The sequence below is a fragment of the Erinaceus europaeus genome, chromosome 3 (genome assembly GCF_950295315.1).
Source record: "Erinaceus europaeus chromosome 3, mEriEur2.1, whole genome shotgun sequence".
In the NCBI taxonomy this organism is placed as follows: Eukaryota; Metazoa; Chordata; class Mammalia; order Eulipotyphla; family Erinaceidae; genus Erinaceus; species Erinaceus europaeus.
Genome location: NC_080164.1, coordinates 147394079 through 147413609, shown reverse-complemented (window position 1 = coordinate 147413609; position 19531 = coordinate 147394079). Strand labels below are relative to the sequence as shown.

The following is a 19531-nucleotide window of genomic DNA, read 5'->3' as shown; positions in this document are numbered from 1 at the left end:
TGTCCACCTCCACAAGGGGGCAGTGTCACTCATGCATGAGAATCTTCACTGTTTTATCTTGTCTGACAGTGATTATCATAAGCCACACTTGCTCAGAACGTATTTAGTTATTGACTAAATGGAAGAAAAGTAGAAAGAAGAATTAAAGAGGAAGGCAGTAGTTTTAGTTTACTAGTTTTACTATTAGTAAATTTTATTAGTGTACTATTAATGTGTTGGTTATAAGGTAAAACCTTACTTGACTACAGACAGCGTGAATAGGCAACTAAAATACACTTATGCTTGACAATCAATTATATGAGTAGGAAAGTAAATACTTTCTATTAATAACTAATTAAAATTAATCCAAATGCTGTATTATTTAAAGTCCTAAAATGTCATGTGTAATAATACATAAAGGAACCAATAAATTTGCACTGTACTTACTAAATCTCTATGAATGAAACAGTTTTTCTCCAAGTATTCCATTCCTTCACAGATATCCTGGCACATGCTCAGTAAGATTTCCTTTTTAAGCTTCCCTTTCCTCTCTCGGAGATAGTTAAGCAAGCAACCATTTTCCATAAACTCTGTTACAATGTAAAGGGGTCTTTGCTGTATACAGACTCCATAGAGTTGAACAAGCTTTGAATGAGATAATTTCCTGTTGAAGAAAAACACAACCGTGAGCACAATCATGTTTGCATTTAACAGAGTTGAAATTAACTGGGATTATTTCTCAGCTCTACATAATTTTCGCCAAGACAAAATCAAAATTAATCCAAGCACAGAGAAAGTAAAAGAAGTTTCATTTCAACTTCATGAGCTGAGGAAGTAAGCAGAAATTGGGAGAGAATTCACTTGGAAGAGAGTGTGCCTTGTATTATATCATGCCTGGGGCCCTGTGTTCAAACCCCTAGAACTACTGGAAACACTGTACACAAGAAAAGATTTTTTGAATGGTGAAGCAGTGCTATGTTGTCCCTCCGCTCTCTCCCCTGTCTCTGTCTCCCTCTCTGTTTATATCTGATATTATGGAGAAGAAAACAACAACAGAAATAATTTGCTAGAATTGTTAAAATGACACAGGTGCAAAATGTTGGCAGGAAAAGCAAACCCTAGATCATCTGACTGGAAAAAAAAAAAGCAGCATTTCTCAAAATATGGTAAATGCAAAAATAGTACATACTCCATGTTTTGTTTTTCTCCTTCCCATTTTGTAAACCTTTTCACTGTGTTAGGATGCTCACACTGTGTATCCAGGTACTTTTCTATACTCACATCATCAATTTAGCCTCTTCAATGAAGTCCTCCTCAGACATGGAGCCTGCGTTGATGGTCTTGATGGCTACCCGAGTATGTGTTTGCCACTCACCTAAATGAACCACGCCAAACTGACCACTTCCAATCTCTTTTACAAAAGTCAGCTCTGATGGATCTATCTCCCACTTTTCTGGAAAAGTAAAACTTCCATGTTACAAATAGAGAAACGCATGGTAACATTTCAGCTCTGGAAAAAAAAATGCAAGAATTATCTCAACCTATTCTCTTTTTTTTTCCAGTGAGGATAAAATATATATATGTAAATGACTGACGAGGACCTTGTATGGCTTGAATTTGCAATTCCAGAATTCAGATTTATAGGCTTTACTTTTTGGAAAGAAATGGATATCAAAATATATTTCTTTCTTTCTCTCTCTCTCTCTTTAGAGACTCAGGTTAACAGACATTTCTGTATCTTTCTAAAAGTAAGCTTTCTGGGGCAAAGAGATAGTTCATCCAGTAAAGCATGGACCTTATCATGTGTGAGATTCTGAGTTTGAGCAGTGGCACCAAGGAATACTCACGGATAGTGGAAAGGGGTTGTATTCTCTTGCATGTCTTCCTTCTCTCTCTCTCTCTCTCTCTCTCTCTCTCCCTCCCTTCCTCCCCCCCTTAAAAAAGAATTAAAAAGTTGGCCCTGGGGTGGTGATATCATGAATGCATGAGGACTGGGTGCCGTATTAACCAAACAAAATGAATAACAATAACAAAAGTAAAAGTAAAGCCAACAAACAAACTAGACCTGGAACTTAAACTTTGTGTCCCTTGTCTGTTGTTTGTCCCAATAAATTTATGAGACCCGTCATCCCTCCCCCAGTTCAATTCCTTCTACTGCCATTTCCCTCTCCAAAATGCATTTCCTGCTTTTTTTTCTTCTCCTTAATCAATTCATCTAACAAACAGTCCAGTGTTAGAATTCTAGTCCACATTTATCTCGGTGTTTTAAGTGAAATTAGTGTTACTTATTAAACAGAAGCATATCAGAAAAGTTTTTTAAATTACCCTTTTGAAAATGCTGAGAAGTACAAAATCTGTTTTAGTGTCTACATAGCAACACTACCATCTGTTGGAACTTAAGGGTAAAGCATGTATTATTCACAATAGCCAAAGAGCGGAAACAGTCTAAATGCCCATCTGCAAATGACTGGATAAAGAAATTATAGGATGTATACTACATGACTTACTGGTCTGAAATAAAAAAAAAAAAAGATATATTGTGTTTTTTGGGACAGAATGGATGGAATTGGAGCTGGTGATGCTTAGTAAAATAAGAGATGAAAGACAACTATCAGAAAGCTTCACTCATGTGGAACCTAAAGTACCGATAGACAGAAACTTGGAAAAAAAAAAAAAAGATACAAGCAAAGTGTTTTGAAGACTTTGTGAGAACTATGGTGGTGATCTTTGGGAAGTGGGAGGGTGGGGACACAGAAGGTTGATGGTGGCTGTGGTGTGGGACTACACCCTGTTATCTTACAGTCTTGTAGTCAGAAAATGGGAAAAAAGAATAATGCATATAAATTATAAAGGCCAGTGGCCTCTTGGAACAGCTTTGCAAAAGACTGTCTCTCAATGTCAGCTATTTCTAAAGTAACATGAGAGAATATATTCATGACCTTGGGATTGGCAGAAAGACAGCCTACAGAATAAAAACTATAACGGGAAATATTGATAAATTACACCACAAAAATTATTTTCATTAAACGTGTCCCATTAAGATAACTTAAGTCACCCGGAGACAACATTTAAAAAATGTATAGCCAACAAATACAACACACGCACGCGCACGCGCGCACAAAAACAGGTCAGGGAGGTGGCTTAGCATTAGACCACCAGCAGTGGGCGCTCAAGACCATGGAAGAAGCAGAACACTGATAGTGAGGCATTGCTGTGTTTTGCTATCTCTCTGTCTCTTGTTCATTCTCAAGTTAGGAGACAGATAATTGTTATATAGCAAAAAATTTTTCTGATGCTATTTAATTATTTTGAAGTAAAAGTGAGACATTTGCATCCAGAGATTGTGTTGTTCTTATAAGATGCACATATTAAATATTTCAGAAGAGATTTCACTTTTGAGAAGAAACATATATAGATAAGATAGATATCTCAAAAGACCTGTGAATTTAAAGATCACAGAAGGAACCTGGGGCAGGTTCATGGTGTGACGTTTCACTTGAGCACATGTGCATACATTACCGTAGCTAAAACCAGCTGTGGCTGGCAAACAGCTACCCATCAGTCCAACTGGGTATCGGAGGCGGCTCATGAGACCTAGGGAAAAGAAGAAGCAGCATTTTCAAGTCTAGTTGTCAGTAAAAAAGAAGATACAGGGGTCTGGAGGTAGCGCAATGGGTTAAGCGCACGTGGCACAAAGCCCAAGGACCAGCGGAAGGATCCGGTTCGAGCCCCTGGCTCCCCACCTGCAGGGGAGTCGCTTCACAAGCGGTGAAGCAGGTCTGCAGGTGTCTATCTTTCTTTCCCCCTCTCTGTCTTCCCCTCCTCTCTCTATTTCTCTTTGCCCTATCCAACAACAACGACATCAATAACAATGATAATAATAACCATAACAATGGTAAAACAACCAGGGTAATAAAAGGGGAAAAAATGGCCTCCAGGAGCAGTGGATTCGTTGTGCAGACACCGAGCCCCGGCAATAACCTGGAGGCAAAAAAAAAAAGACACAAAACATATACTAGAAGATAATACTATTCTTCAAATAAAATTCCCCCATAGAAAATATTCTAGAGTCTGTTTTCTTTTTCCATTGGAATTATATTTTTTCATAAATAATGTATGGTCATTAAATGCAAAGGAAAAAAAATCCTAGGGAATATAAGGAGGAAATAAAAACCCCTTACAAAATCTTAGCACCCAAAGGAACATTGGTAGCATTTTTTTAAAAAAAATTCTTTACTGGGCGATTTATGTTTTACAGTCAACAGTAAAGACAATAAATAGTCTGTACATGCACAACATTTCTCAGTTTTCCACATAACAACACAACTCCCACTAGGTCCTCTGTCATCCTTTTCCAGGACCTGTACTCCCCTCTCCCACCTGAGAGTCTTTTACTTAGGTGCAATACACCAAGTTACTATCATTTTGGTGAGTTTTCTTCCTCAAATCATTTTACTGGGGAGATAATGGGAGATAATGGCCAGTTGTTGAGATGTGGCACAATTTCTCTTCTCCCCATGATAGGTGATTACAAAACACTCTCACCTCTAACTTAGGTCTTTTATCACCCCAGGATGCCAAAGTTCTTGCCACCACTTATTATATCTTCCTCCCCCAGAGCCTTTTGCGTTGATACAATGCACCGCACTCAGTCCAGGTATTGGTGAGCATTTTGTTAATTTGTATATTATGACTGAAAGAATCTACACATCCAGTCAGGTTCACAGAAATGTATCACACTTTGTTAATAAGCTCTTTATCTCAGCATGGAATTGATAAGTAGATTTTAAAGTTATTTCCAAGACTTCTCTATAATAAAATATGCAGAATGTTGAATGTACGTCTCAAATTAGAATAAATTTACTGCAATGTGATTTCCTGATTACATAGTAATTCATTCAACCACCAACAGTTCAAGTGTGCTCGTTTCCCATCCTGTCTTTCGAGAGTACTCTAAAATGGAAATAATAACACGGAATGTTGATTTTCAATGATGTACACCTGAAAGTTAAATAGTGTAATAATGCAGAGGTACTTCGGTTTAAAAAAAAAAACAGCATGGTAGAGTAAAAGTTCCTATACACTCAATTTCAATTCGGTTCAACAAATATTTACGTTATTCTTCTTCAACTAACATTTGTTGAGGGCCTGGTAAGGGCCATACCTCAGTGAATCAGATGGTGATGGTCCCTGTTACTTATGGAGCTGACAGTCTAATGTGGGAAAGAGAAAATGGATGAGAGCATGCACATGCCAAAAAGGAAAAGCAGACAATGACTCCGCAAAATAGAGTTTCAGAGTGGGTGCTCAGGGAAGGTGTTTTTGTTTGTTTGTTTGTTTGTCTTTTCCTGTCTTAACAAGATAAAAGTGTGAGGGTTTTAAAAAGGCTCATCACCCAATCTGGTCCCCTACGCCTACACTGAACTTCTCTGTTCCAGACTCTTGGAAACAGAGTTGGCAGTCAGCTGAGGTAAAGAACAAACATCTCATCACAGACCCCTGCAAGCGTCAACCCGGCTTTGACCTAGCACGTTATGATTGGGCCCTCCTCAATCGCTATCAAACAGGCCATGGCCGGTGCGCCACTATGTTCCATCGCTGGGGAGCCAGAGACGACCCGAACTGCCCCTGCGGCTCCAGACAGACTATGACCCACATAGTCAACGACTGCCACCTCTCCAGATTCAAAGGAGGTCTCGAAACTTTACATCAGCTCAACCTGACACTGTTGACTGGCTACGGAAGAAGGGCAAATGCTAGAAGAAGTACAATTGTTGACACATAGGCACAAGTTGTCATCTTGCTATGACAGGTGTCTGCAGAATACGCTCACACTCAACTCAGTTATCCATCCACCATTTTGCACCAGGACTCCAAAGGCCCCCTTCCACCAAACTTTCCCTATCCTTCCTCCCCACCCCCCTTTACTTTGGTGCAATACACCAACCCCAGTTAAAGTCTTACTTTGTGCTTTCCCTTTCTGCTCTTTTCGTAAGCTCTGCCTATGAGTGAAACCATCCAGCATCATCCTTCTCTTTTTGGTTTATCTCACTTAATATTATTCTTTCATGTTGCATACCTGGTACCTTTTCAACACCCCCACCCCCACCATCCTTCCACCAATCTCCAGGTCTAAAGCCCCTAAACTTACCAGCTGCATTGTGCTGATGATACCAGATCAGCTCAGGGATAGAGGGAAAGAGGTGCTTTTCAGCCACATACCACTGTCCTGAGTCATGTCTTCTAATGTGATAATGTTTGATGGTAGCCTCCGTGCCTCTAAAACCAATCAGACATAAATTAATAAATAATCAAAAGACTACCTGGAAATTAAAACCTTTAAAACTCTTATTCTAGCATCTCTACATATCAGTCTGGATTAAATTGTTGCCTCACCACCTAGGAAAGTTCCCCAACTATTTTAGTGAGACCTTAGAATCAAACAGAATCTCAGCTAAAGATGTCTAGATGAGAAGTCTACTGCCCACCAGAAAGTAGAGCAATTCATGGACCATAAGTAGTTGAGACGAGAAATGTCAAGTATATGTCTAATGTCACACAAGGTTCTCTCTCTCTTTTTAAAGAATTATTTATTTGATAGGACAGAGAGAAATTGAAAGAGGAAGGAGAGGGAGAGGTAAAGAGAGATACCTATAACACCTCGAGAGAAGCTATCATCTTGTAGGTGGGTACTATGGGCTTGAAAACACAGGTCCTTGCACCTGTGTTTATAACACCAAGTGTGACACTGCCTAGCTCACACACACAGCTGTGAAAGGCTTAGTTTTGCTGACTTCCAGGCCAGCAGATATTTTTTCCCTATGTCAGTTTCTCACTAGCATTCTCTATGTGGTGGTAACACCATAAAAGTTAAACTGAATTAAATAAATAGCCTTTCCCAAGCAGTATTTCTAAAGTGATAAAATTCACAATAGCTTACCTGTTTGCTCTTGTAAACACAGAAATTGTGTACGCTCCCAAATGTCTTGAATCTCTGACCATAAATGCACCTTCTTTAGACTGCAAAATCATTCACTGTGTAAGTTTACTCCTTATTAGAATAAGTCCTACATCTTAGTGACTAAAGTAAAATATATAGTGACTAGTTAAAAAGGAGATTTGTGTAACTACATATAATTTTATCTCCCTTATAGATTTAGAAGTCATACCTATAAAATGAAAATTAGAACAAAAGTTGTAGATGTTTGAACCTTGAAAAATATTACCCCAGACTTCAAAGATTTCTGCTTTAAGAACATCTTTCCCTGGGCTGAAGAGACAGCATAATGGTTATGCAAATGACATCCTTGCCTAAGGCTCTGAGTTCTCAGGTTCAGTCTCCAACACCACCATAAACCAGAGGTGAGCAGTGCTCTGATAAAAAAAATAAAATAACATTTTATTCCATCAGTTAGCTATTTTTACTATCTTAATTAAGGTAGTAGATAAAAATGGCTGATGAATCTGAAATGGGCATCCTGGCAGGACTGAGCCCTAAACCTGTGGGATCTCTGGGTAAATAGTATCAGAATGGAAATAAATTGTAAGATGGTGTTAAAGAACTGCTTGGTATTTTGGCCGAGGAAGCCCACCATCTGGTATCAGAAATGCCCTGAGCTGGTTGTAGTGTGAAAGTAAAGGAGAAAGACATACAGGAAGAGAACTCTGGGGTTTTCCTTACCAGGTGATATTGGTATCTCATTTTCATTTTAATTTGTAATTCCCTAATGACTTAATGTTGAGCTTTTTTTTTTTTTTTCCTTCTTTCTTTCTGATCTAGGGCTTTGCACATATGCACTCCAGACCTCTTTTTTCATTTTGAGAGCCTCTCCCTCTCCCTCTCCCTCTCCCTCTCCCTCTCCCTCTCCCTCTCCCTCTCCCTCTCCCTCTCCCTCTCCCTCTCCCTCTCCCTTTCCCTCTCTCTCTCTCTCCCTCTCACAACAGTATTGAACCTATTGAACCTTCCCCCTAGTGCCATAGCATCTCCGTGTTTCTGACACCCCCCCCCCCTTTTGCTTCCAATGTTATTGCTGGGGCACTGTGCCTGCACTATGAATCAACTGCTTTTGGAAGCTATCTTTCCCATTGTTGTTATTGTTGTTATTGCTGTTGGATAGGACAGGGAGAAATGGAGAGGGGAGGGGAAGACAGAGGGGGAAGGATGGACACCTGCAGACCTGCTTCACCGCTTGTGAAGAGACCCCTCCTGCGGGTGGGGAGCCGGGGGCTCGAACTGGGATTCTTGCACTAGTCCTTGTGCTTCGCGCTATGTGCGCTTAACCCACTGCGCTACCACCTGGTCCCCTCTGACCCTACTTTTATGTTTTTTTGTTTGTTTGGTTTTTGCCACCAGAAAATAAATAAATAAATATTTTTTTTAAATGGCTGATGAATAGGAAAAATTCTGAGACAGACTGACTGGTTTGCATTCCAAAGACAAGAAACAAGTGACTGGGAAGATAGCATGATGGTGTCTGAGACTCCCAAGTTTGAGGTTCATTTTCATTCCCCAACACCAGCATAAACCAGAGTTAGACAGTGGTTAAATAAATAAATAAATAAATGACAAAAATCAAACACAGGAAACAACATGGCAAATGGAATGAGAAAGGCAGGAAGAAAAATATCAAGAGAGTGGAGTAAGAAAAGAGAATAGAGGAACAAGGAGAACCATTTCATATGCTCTAGGGCAGAAGTGGGGAACCTTATTTCTGCCAAGGGTCATTTGTATATTAATAAAACCATTCACAGGCTACACAAAGTTATCAACTTAAAAATTAGCATAATGATTATGCAAAAATCCTGGTGTCTGAGGCTCCCAAGTCTCAGGTTCAATCCCCAGCACCACCATATACCAGAGTTAAACAGTGGTTATGTAAATAAATAAATGATAAAAATTAATGTTGATATAAAAAAAAGTTTCTAGATTTATTGAATTTTGAAGCTCATCTGCTGTTGCCTTGGCAGGGAGAGATCAAATGACTCATTCTACACTTCTGCCTCAAAGAATGAAAGAGAAAAAAAGAAGTTCCAAAAAAGAATGCAGAGAGATCATAATAAATTTAATGTCAAACTAAGAATGGTATTTCCATTGCCATTATTTAGAAAACTCTTATAGAGCTGTGAACTATTTTCTTTGTTGTTATTGTTGTTGTTAATTTTTATTAACTTCATTTATTTTATAGAGACAGTCAGAAATCAAGAGGGTAGGAGGAAAGAGACAGAGAGATACCTGCATCCCTGCTTCACCACTTGCAAAGCTTTCCCACTGCAGGTGGGGACTGGGGGGCTCGAACTCCTTGTGCATTGTAACATGTGTGTTCAAGCAGGTGTGTCACTACCTAGCACCTGAACTGTTTTCAAGTAATCTTGAATGATGGATAGTTTTGTCTGGTTGGTTTGACACTGTAAAAACATTTCAGTTTTACTGAAACTGCTTACACTTTTGAAAGGGAAACATCTCAGAATCTTGCCAAACCCATGAAAATTACACTTAAAAAGTGCTGATATGTGGCTTGAGAGCTTCACACCCCCAACAGAATGATCTGACCATCAGCATGAACATACCACATTAAACTGTCTTTTTCTTCTCCTCCCAGATACTTACCAAGAGAGAAGTCTCATTTTTCTGATCAAATTCTCTAACCAAAGGATTCTTAGGCCGTTTAAAATGATAAAATATAGCTTTTCTTGAATTCTTACTATGTGTGAGGAGTGCATGATATACCACAGGGAATATAAGAGAGAAGAAAAGAAAGATCTAAAAAGTAAAGTCAAATGCTCAGGTTCACACATTTGGTAAAGTGTACACTCTACTGGGTAAGTCACCTCTCAGCTTACAACCTAGTTTTTCTATGTGAGTAATCAATATATGGGTTCCATAACGAATCAGTCCCTAGATCTCACTGATTCATAATGTCCAAATATATTTTTTAAATTAATCTGTATATTTAAAAACAACCAATAAGATGTCTTTTTCTCAAAAAAAAGTAAAATATTTCTGAAGTCCAAATGGACAAGACATATCCACAATACTTCTGGAAAAGAAGAATAATGAGGGAGATGAGCACACCAGGGAAAGCATCAGTTCTTGAAACAGAGTAGTGACAGCACATGAATAGACAAGCTGATCACTGAAACCAAGAAATTCCAGGCATCGGTTTCATTGATCAGCTTGATCAGATGAAAGTTGTGCCTCAAATCAATGCAAAAAGATGGACACTTAGTGACCATTTAGACAAAAAATTAAATTGAGCCTATGCCTCACTCTTTACATCAGGAAACATTACAGATGAATCAAATATGAATATGTAAACAAAACAGAACACTACAGTAATCAAGAAGCACTGGAAATTTCTTTCATAATCCTGAGGTAAGCAAGTCAGTCTTCAATTTTATGCTGATACTACAAACTTTATAGCCTGAAATATCATCTGAAAAGTTCAGATGTATAAAACTCAAATACTGTTTGTAGAAATAAAGAAAGAAAGAAAGGAAGGAAGGAAGGAAGGAAGGAAGGAAGGAAGGAAGGAAGGGGTCAGGGAGGTGGCACAGTGATAAAGCTTTGGACTCTCAACAATGAGGTCCCAAGTTTGATCCCTGGAAGCATATGTTCCAGAGTGATGTCTGGTTCTTTCTCTCTCCTCCTGTCTTTCTCATAAATAAATAAAATCTTAAAAAAAAAAAAAAAAAAGAAAGAGAGAAAGTAGTGAAAAGCTGGAAAACTGGTGAAAGCATTACCATCTACCACAAAAGGTGATTTCCTCGGTGCTATATATATCCTAAAATATGTGTGTGTACGCATAAAAAAACAAATAAAAAGATTTGCAAAGGATATGCAAAGGTAGTTCACAAAAGAATAAATGCAAATATATAAATTTCAGCATATATAAAGATGCTTAACATTTCCAGAGTAAGAGAAAAGCAAATTAAGCACACACTGAGATGAGCTGTTAGCAAACTTCCAAATGCTTCAGAAGAACATGTGGTTCCACATGGGTCAGAGCAATTTCTCTCTCTCTCTCTCTCTCTCTCTCTCTGACATATTTTAAAGAATTCCAGAAAGGTCATTTAGAGCAGGCACTTGCTTGCATTTCCCGCAAGTATATGAATTGTGATTAAAACTCCTTTAGAGATCATCTTACTATCTATCTAAATTAGAAATGTGTATTCCTTTGATGAAGAATTCCCACCTTTGAGTATTAATTCTCCAAACAGTTGACATAAATTGGAAAGATACATGTGCTGGTTGTTTGTAGTTTTTTTTTTTTTTCCTTACTACCACTGGGGCTCTGTGCACACACAGTTCTACTCCCAGTGAACTCTTTGTTTGCTTGCTTGTTTTCAGATAAAAGATGAGAGACAGAGAAGGAGGAAGGGAGGGAAGGAGAGAGAGAACAAGAGAAAGAGGAGAAGAGGAGAGAGAGGATGAAGCACTGTTCCAGCACTTTAGAAAATTCCTCCATGTGGTGCCAGGGACTCGAACCCAAGTACTCAGGCATGGTAAAGTGAGCAATTTACTGGATGAGCCATCTCTCAGCCTCTAGTAGCTTTCAGAGTACATATTACAAAAAATTTCATGATTTCACATTCTTTCCTGTATCCTGAACCATTACTGAGATCTACTTTTTAGTTACTTCTCAGTCACATTTCTAGATTTCCTAAACATTCGATAGCAACACACACACATACACACACTCCCACATGCACATACACTTCTTAGGTAGTTTCTAGTTTTGACTCTCCATTTACCCACACTTCATAATTACCGTCAGCTGGAAATTTAAACTACAAGCGGCTCTGTTTTGTTTTGATCTAAACGAGCAGTTTTGATCTGACTTTGATATTTTGGCTACTTTATCCTTCCTTTGTTTCCAGAGAACAAAGAAAAGGCAGCACTATCTGTTTTTCTATATGTATTTCTTTAATGAGTTTAAGCTAAGTTCCAGGATAGAGTGTTTATCTGGTTTTATTGTAATGTTATACAGGCAATTCAAATATGAATTTCAGTGGGAGATTACTCTTTGAAGTAAAGTGAAGAGTTGTGATATGTTGAACTCAAATTACTGGAGAAACACAGTTCTAAACTTATGATAACAGTCAATGGAAAACATGACTGGATATATCCAGTTCATAACTTATTGGACAATGCTTAGAGAGATGAAGTTGTAATGTTTTTAAAAACAAAAATCAGGAAGTAATAAATCTTTTAAGTTTGGTAAAATCTTTGCCTTTTTTTTTTTTTTTTTTACCAAAGCACTGCTCAATTTTGCCTGGGGATTGAACCTGAGACCTCAGAGCCTCAAGCATGGAGGTCTTTTGCATAAACATTATGTTATTTCTCCTGTCTGGTAAAATCTTGATACTGCCCATCTCAGAGAATTAGAAAATTAAGTTCATAGGTTGTTTACTTTCTCCTTCTCCTTCTCCTTCTCCTTCTCCTTCCCCTTCCCCTTCCCCTTCCCCTTCCCCTTCCCCTTCCCCTTCCCCTTCCCTTCCCCTTCCTCTTCCTCTTCTTCTCCTTCTCCTTTTTTATCAGAGAATTGCTCAGTTCTGACATATGGGAACTTGGAGTCTCAATGCATAACCATTATGCTATCTTCCCATACCACAATTTATTTATGTATAAATTGAATTACCTCGTGTCTCAAAAGACGTTCTGCCTGATTTCGGGTAATGTTTCTATGGTACCACCTATAAAACAATAAAAATAATTTTTATATTTCACTTTTTCCAAGAAAAAAGTTCTATTTCATTAACTTTCAACAATTTACTACAGAAATTATTTTAGAAAGTTGAGTTTTTAAGATCATATACACAATAATTCCTGTTTTGTAACATTAAGATATATAATTGCAAATAACATGCATTATGAGCAATATTATGTCAAATTAATTTAGTCTAATAGCTTTATTTACTAGAACCCAATAATTGGTTTATTCTACTATATCTCAGTTCCACTTTCTAATACAGACTTAGCATAAAGCTTGGAGTGATTAAACAATCTGAAAATTTCCATGAAAGATGATGGGTAAGATGCTAGCATCTTTAATAAACACTCTGCTGAATTTTAATAGGAAAACTGAAAAATATTTGTTTTTTTCTTTCAAAAGCTTCCTATCTGAAGGTCGGACAGTGGCGCACCCAATTGAGCACACATGTTACAATGCTCAAGGACCCAGGTTCAAGCTTCTGGTCACCACCTGCAGGCAAAGCAAAGCTGCAAGTATCTCTCTGTCTTTCTACCTTTCCCTCCCATCTCAAGTTCTCTCTGTCCTCACAAGAAGAAAATAAAAAATTTTTAAAAAGAGAAAGATAAAAAAAAAAAAAAAGGTGAGGGGAGTGGTAGTTTCATATGGAGGCACTGAGTTCCAGTGTTAACCCTCATAGTAAAAAAACAAACCTTCCTATTTGCATAAATCCTGTGCTTCCCTTTTCAAAATTAAAACTCACTCTAACTTAGTTTGACTCTCCTATAGACCTTAACTTATTGTAAATTCAGTTGTTTTATTGAGTGGCTCTAACAATGAATAGAGGACCCTGCTCCAAATACTTTCTCCGGTCTCTTTCTTCTTGTTGTCCCTTTATTAACTAAGTTGCCATACTGGAATATCCTTCTTCAAATTCACTAAGCTTTTTTCTACCACCAGTCTTACTGTTTCCTCTTAATGAAACCTATCGTTAAGTGATCTTAGAATATCAGAACTACACAGAATAAATGTAATCAGGTGATCTTATAATTTAAACATCTAAGTTCGTCAAAGCAATACTGAGTAAACAAATACACAGTAAAGAGGACATAGTAGAACAAAGGAGATAGATAAATAGAAAAGCCTTTGTTTCAAAACAAGATTTTTTAAAAACATTAATCTAATGTTGCCATAAAGAGAGAGAAAGAGAGAGAACAGAAGGAAGAATACACATATAAGCATGCACTGAGTCACAATAGGAGAGCCAGATGGTAGCCAAATGAAACATGTTGCTGGCTTTGAGGATGGAAAATTTTTATCATGTGAACTTCCCCTAACCTTCAGTAATTGAAACTTGACACTAAATTAGAATGGTCAGGTGTTAGAAATACTGGTTTCTTCAAGTTGAAATAAACTTAAAAAGAAAAAAAGGTTTGGGAGATAGCATATTGGTTATGCAGAAGACTTTCATGACTAAGGCTTGGAGGGCCCAGAATCAATCCCTGGCTTAAAAAAAGTAACCAGAGAGCCAGAGAGAAGTATATAATGAGCATAGGATCCTTTTAAATAATTTAGATTTCCAATAAGCAGGAAAAAATATGGGATGAATACAATTTAGCAACAAAAAAGTTGTTAATATGTCCAAGTGTGGTTGAGTAGAAATATATTATTTATATATAAGCCTCAGGTTCCATGTTCCAATATTAGAGTTTTGATCAACAATTAACAGTGTTAAAAGTGAATGAATGAATGAATGAATGAATGAATGAATGAATGAATGAATAGCAGCACTATGATTTGGAGTTCTGAGTCTAGAAATTCTATTTGATCTTAAGAGATATTTCTGTTTGGGAATTTAGTATAGAGATAATGAGATCAATCAGACTCAGACTCCTGTCAACAATAGGTTAAGCAATATACTTTACATTGAAAATGTATCTTACTTAAAAAGAATGTTAAGACTTTGCCTCTGATTTAAAATTAGGTGGTCACAGGGAATAGCACAGATGTTTAAGTAACAGACTTTCATGCATGAGACTCAGAACTCCTAGGTTACAGCACTACTGTAAGCCAGAGCTGAGCAGTGTTCTAGTCTAAAGAATAAATTTAAGTAATAATAAAATGTAAAAATAGAGTTGAGTAGTCAGCTTAGAGGTAGAGTACCAGACTTGCATATGGGAGCCCTGTGCTCAATCCTTAGCATCACCATCCTCTGTTTACCAGCTAAGTAAATAAATAAATTACTTATTAATGTTAAAAGTTTTTGAAATTTAAGGGAGTTTGGTTAATCTTAGGTGGTATTGACATGGTTAAGAGAACTTGATTTGCCACATTGACAAGTTTAATTTCTTAGATTTCCAGGATCATGTAAGGACTTACATAGGACTATTAACATTGCAAATTTATTCCATCGGGCATGTGAAGTACTTTAAAAGAAAACTAACTTTATTCAGACTATTAATATAAGTTAAATGTTTCAGGAAATTTAATTAACCGAGCTTTTAAATAGAACTGACTGTTTAAGGAGACTTGCCTTATTAAGTTTGAATAAAGGTAATTGTTCTCATTATTTTAGGCTTATAAATAGTATGTCAAGATTTATAAGTCAAATTTGAAGGCTTACTAAACACTAGGTTTTTATATTGTTATGTTAATTTAAATAAGAAGCTAAAACCAAAGCAGTCATAAGTATTTCTATGCATAAAAGTGATATGCTATAAAAATGAGGTGTCAGAAACCCACAATGGCATCTTAAAAATGTCTCCTTTCTGTCCCCTAGCCAGTTCCTACCATGTTCACAACTCAAGTCACTTCCTCCAGAATGTTCCCCAACCCAATGCCCTCATATGAAGTATTATCCCTTTCCCTCTTGTTTTCTTCCAGAGTTCTATCCTCTTCCTTCACAACACCACAATTTAAAATTGTATGGTTAAGCTGGGGAGATAATGGTTATGCAAAAGACTCTCATGCCTGAGGTTCAAAGGTCCCATTCAATCCATGGCATCATCATAAGCCAGAGCTGAGCAGTGGTCTGGTAAAAATAAATTATATAATTATTATATATTATACATATTATAATAATCCCATATTTGTTTATTTGAAGTTAGACCATGTCTATTTCACCGCAAAACTGTAAGTTCTCTAAAGATATGAATCTTCCTATGTGTTCTATTGTATCTCTAGTGCCTAAAGCAAAACTGGCATATCATAAATATTCAGTAACAACTGAAACAACAAAGCAATTCAGGGGCTGAAGAAACCATGGACTGTGTAGTATTTTTGTGCTGCTGTGAGGCAAGGCTGACCAAACTGCAAAAATCTTTCCTGTTAGTTTCACCATCCAAGGAAATAATAATCATCACAAGAATGTACTGAATATTTTCTGCATTCTTTATGAGATAAGTGTTATTATTCTATTTCCAGATCATCTCAGAGGTTGAGAAGCCATAGGTAACTTTGCCCAGAGACAAAAGACCAGTAAAGGCAGTGTTTTTCCTCCTTTTTAAAAAATTAATGATGTAACAGAAGTTTACATAATTATAAGATTTCAGGCGTATGATTCCACAACCACACATGGTCAGTGTTAAGTTAAAACATCCTCCACCAAAGTTCTGGACTTGCCTCACCCACCCAAACCCTACAATCAGATGATGGCATTTGAACTCAGATTTCTCTGACTTCCTTCCAAGTCCACACTATAATATTCCAATCCTGCACAGTGATTTCTATACAATCATGAGAATGGTACTTGTCATATAGTTATGTGGATGGTAAATATTAGTGGTTATATTGATGGTTAGTATATCTGTATTTTAAGTAAGCTTTTTTTTAATATTTATTTTATTTATTTATTCCCATTTGTTGCCCTTGTTGTTTTATTGTTGTAGTTATTATTGTTGTTGTTGTTGGATAGGATAGAGAGAAATGGAGAGAGAAGGGGAAGACAGAGAGGAGGAGAGAAAGATAGACACCTGCAGACCTGCTTCACCGCCTGTGAAGCGACTCCCCTGCAGGTGGGGAGCCGGGGTTTGAACCGGGATCCTTATGCCGGTTCTTGTGCTTTGCGCCACCTGCGCTTAACCCGCTGTGCTACAGCCCGACTCCCCCTAAGTAAGCATTTTTTTAAAGAAACATTAATAAAATAAAAAAATAGCCATCTTATTATTGGAACCACTGAAAATGACTAAAGACACTGAAATCAAATCCAAGGAATATTATTAGTTATATATTACTACACTATACTATGTAGATGGACTAACCTTCTTTCTCCCCTCTAAGAATAGTTTTTACCTTTTAAAAATGTATTTATGAAAGGGGGCTGAGGGTGAGGTTGCCAAGGACAATACCCAGGGCCTTATACATGTGAGGTTTGTACCTCCACCCTCAGAGTATTTTGATTTTATGTGATCCAGTGACTATAGTATGAATCAGTCGTTAAAGACAAGTGCTGTGCCTAGTCTAATCAGAGGACAGAACAATCAAAGTACTTAATAATGAAGAAACTAGCACTACTGGGTTTTTAAAAAATATTTTTAGTGTAACTTATTTATTTTGGATAGAAACAGAGAGAAAAACCAGCTCCCCCAGAACCTCACCCCACTTGTGAAGGAGAGAGACAGGCTGGGAGTATGGATCAACCTGTTGATGTCCATGTTCAGCGGGGAAGCAATTACGGAAGCCAGACCTTCCACCTTCTGCATCCCACAATGACCCTGGGTCCATACTCCCAGAGGGTTAGGGAATGGGAAAGCTATCAGGGGAGGGGATGGGATATGGAGTTCTGATGGTGGGAATTGCGTGGAGTTGTACCCCTCCTATCCTATGGTTATGTCAATGTTTTTTTTTTTATATAAAAAAAAGTAAAGAAAAGAAAAAGAAACAGAAATCGAGAGGGTAGGTGGAGAGAGGGAGAAAAAGATATGTGCAACACTACTTCACCCCTGGAAGAGCTTCCCCCTGCAGGTGGGGACACAGGACTTGAGATGCGATCTTTGCACATTGTAACCTGCACTCTACTAGACGTTCCAGGGCTCGGTCCTCAGGCACTGTGCTGATTACTGCTGGGAAATTATGCCGATGCAGTCACATCTGCCATGTTTTCCCCTCAGGCTACTAGTTCCCACGAGAGTTGGGACATTCTTGGAGTGCCTGTTCAGACATGTTGTGCCCTCAGGACATTGTCTATATCCCCACCATATCTGGAGTGCTTTGGTCACTCCTCCCCCCTCCCATTCTCATGAGAGTTATTATCCTCTCCTGGAGTGCTATGGTTACTCCTCCCCCTTTCCATTCTCAAGAAAGCTACTCCTATAAAAGCCTTTCTTCTTCCACACCTCGCTCTCTTGCCAGCGCTCCACTCCGGTGTTCAGACATAGGAAAGGTTACTGCGTGAGGCAGCCATTTTCGCTACCTCCATGTGGCCCAACCTGCCTCTCTAGCACCCAACTCTGAGGTGCCAGCGCAAATAAAGATTTGTGTTTCCTCTTCGCTCCGGACCCCCTCTCTCTCTTCTCCACGGCCTGTGCACAACAACATCTGGTTCAACAACAGATTACCTTCACGCTTATGCTCTTTAATCTCGTGGCAAATGCAAACTGGGGTTATGACATGGAAGAAGGTCTCACTCTGCTTACTCAATTTCCAAACAAAACTAGCCCTGATTTGCCCTTCAATGAAGCCCTGTTTGTGCTGGGCAGCCTCTGCTGGGGGCAGGGTAACAGCCCCTGGGCTTGCTGGAGTAACAATTGTTATGTATAAGGAAGTAAGTTCTGTCACCTGGTGGGGTGGGGTGGGGTGGAGTGGTAGGAGGGGGTTTTGAGTGGAGAAGGACCCAGGTTCGTGCCCTTGGTCCCCACCTGAAGGGGGGAAGCTTCATGAGTGGTGAAGCAGAGCTGCAGGTGTCTCTCTGTCTCTCCCCATTTCTCTCACCCCCTTCCCTCTGAATTTATGACTGTCTCTATCCAATAAATAAATAAAGTTAACAAAAAAATTTTTTTTAAAAGAGTCACAACAAATTAAACAGAGGCAGGGCGACGAGACACTGATGGAGTTGAGGAGAATGATATAAGAAAGAAAACAGAAGGGAGTCCGGTGGTAGCGTAGTGGGTTAAGCGCAAGTATGCAAAGCGCAAGGACCCATGGAAGAATCCCGGTTCCCGGAGAGTCACTTCACAGGTGGTGAAGCAGGTCTGCAAGTGTCTATCTTTCTCTCCCCGTCTCCCCCTCCTCTCTCCATTTCTCTCTGTCCTATCTAACAATGACGACATCAATAATAATAACTACAACAACAATAAAAAACAAGGGCAACAAAAGGGAAAATAAATAAATAAAGTAAACAGAAATAGCTAGCAGCAATGTCTGGTAATATACATGGACCAGATGTCCTCTGGTTATGTCTTCCTCTTCAATAAAGTCTATGTTATTCACCAATGGTTTCAGAACTTTAAAAAAATTTTTTTAAGAAAAATGGATATCCTGAGTCAGGTCTCAAGGTGGACTTAAATTAGTAGCAAAACAGACCAAGCAGGTACACTCATTCAGTTTATTTTTGGGGTCTGGTTCTCAGAGAAGCATCTGGCTTAATGCCGCAAAGCACACCACTGGCCACCACCTGCTGGCAATTTATGCCAACTGCAAAACAAATGTAAGTTGGCGGGGTGGGTACACAAATGCTCCAACAATTTAAATGTAGAAAAGACTGGGACTACCCCCACTTCTGCCACTTTCTACCTGTAAATTAATCTCATCATTTTAGTTTCTGCAGGGTTAGGGGCTTAAAAAAGAAAGTGAATCCTAAGATCTCTTTCTTCCAAATCTATGACTGTAACAAAAATAGATTTCTAAACACAATTCCAGTAAGCATG

General features: G+C 38.3%; 1 protein-coding gene across 2 annotated transcripts in view; it reads right to left on the bottom strand.

The window, feature by feature from the left end:
• The window catches only part of TXK (TXK tyrosine kinase), a 54855-nt gene that overhangs the window by 10938 nt on the left and 24386 nt on the right, over positions 1–19531 (bottom strand). For both annotated transcript variants that reach the window (XM_007539687.3, XM_060188079.1), the window contains 6 exons: positions 12618–12672; positions 6920–6999; positions 6131–6258; positions 3499–3573; positions 1261–1432; positions 427–643 (listed from right to left, as the gene is read on the bottom strand). In XM_007539687.3, the coding sequence (XP_007539749.1) occupies positions 427–643; positions 1261–1432; positions 3499–3573; positions 6131–6258; positions 6920–6999; positions 12618–12672 (727 nt within the window). The remainder of the gene's footprint in view (positions 1–426; positions 644–1260; positions 1433–3498; positions 3574–6130; positions 6259–6919; positions 7000–12617; positions 12673–19531) is intronic.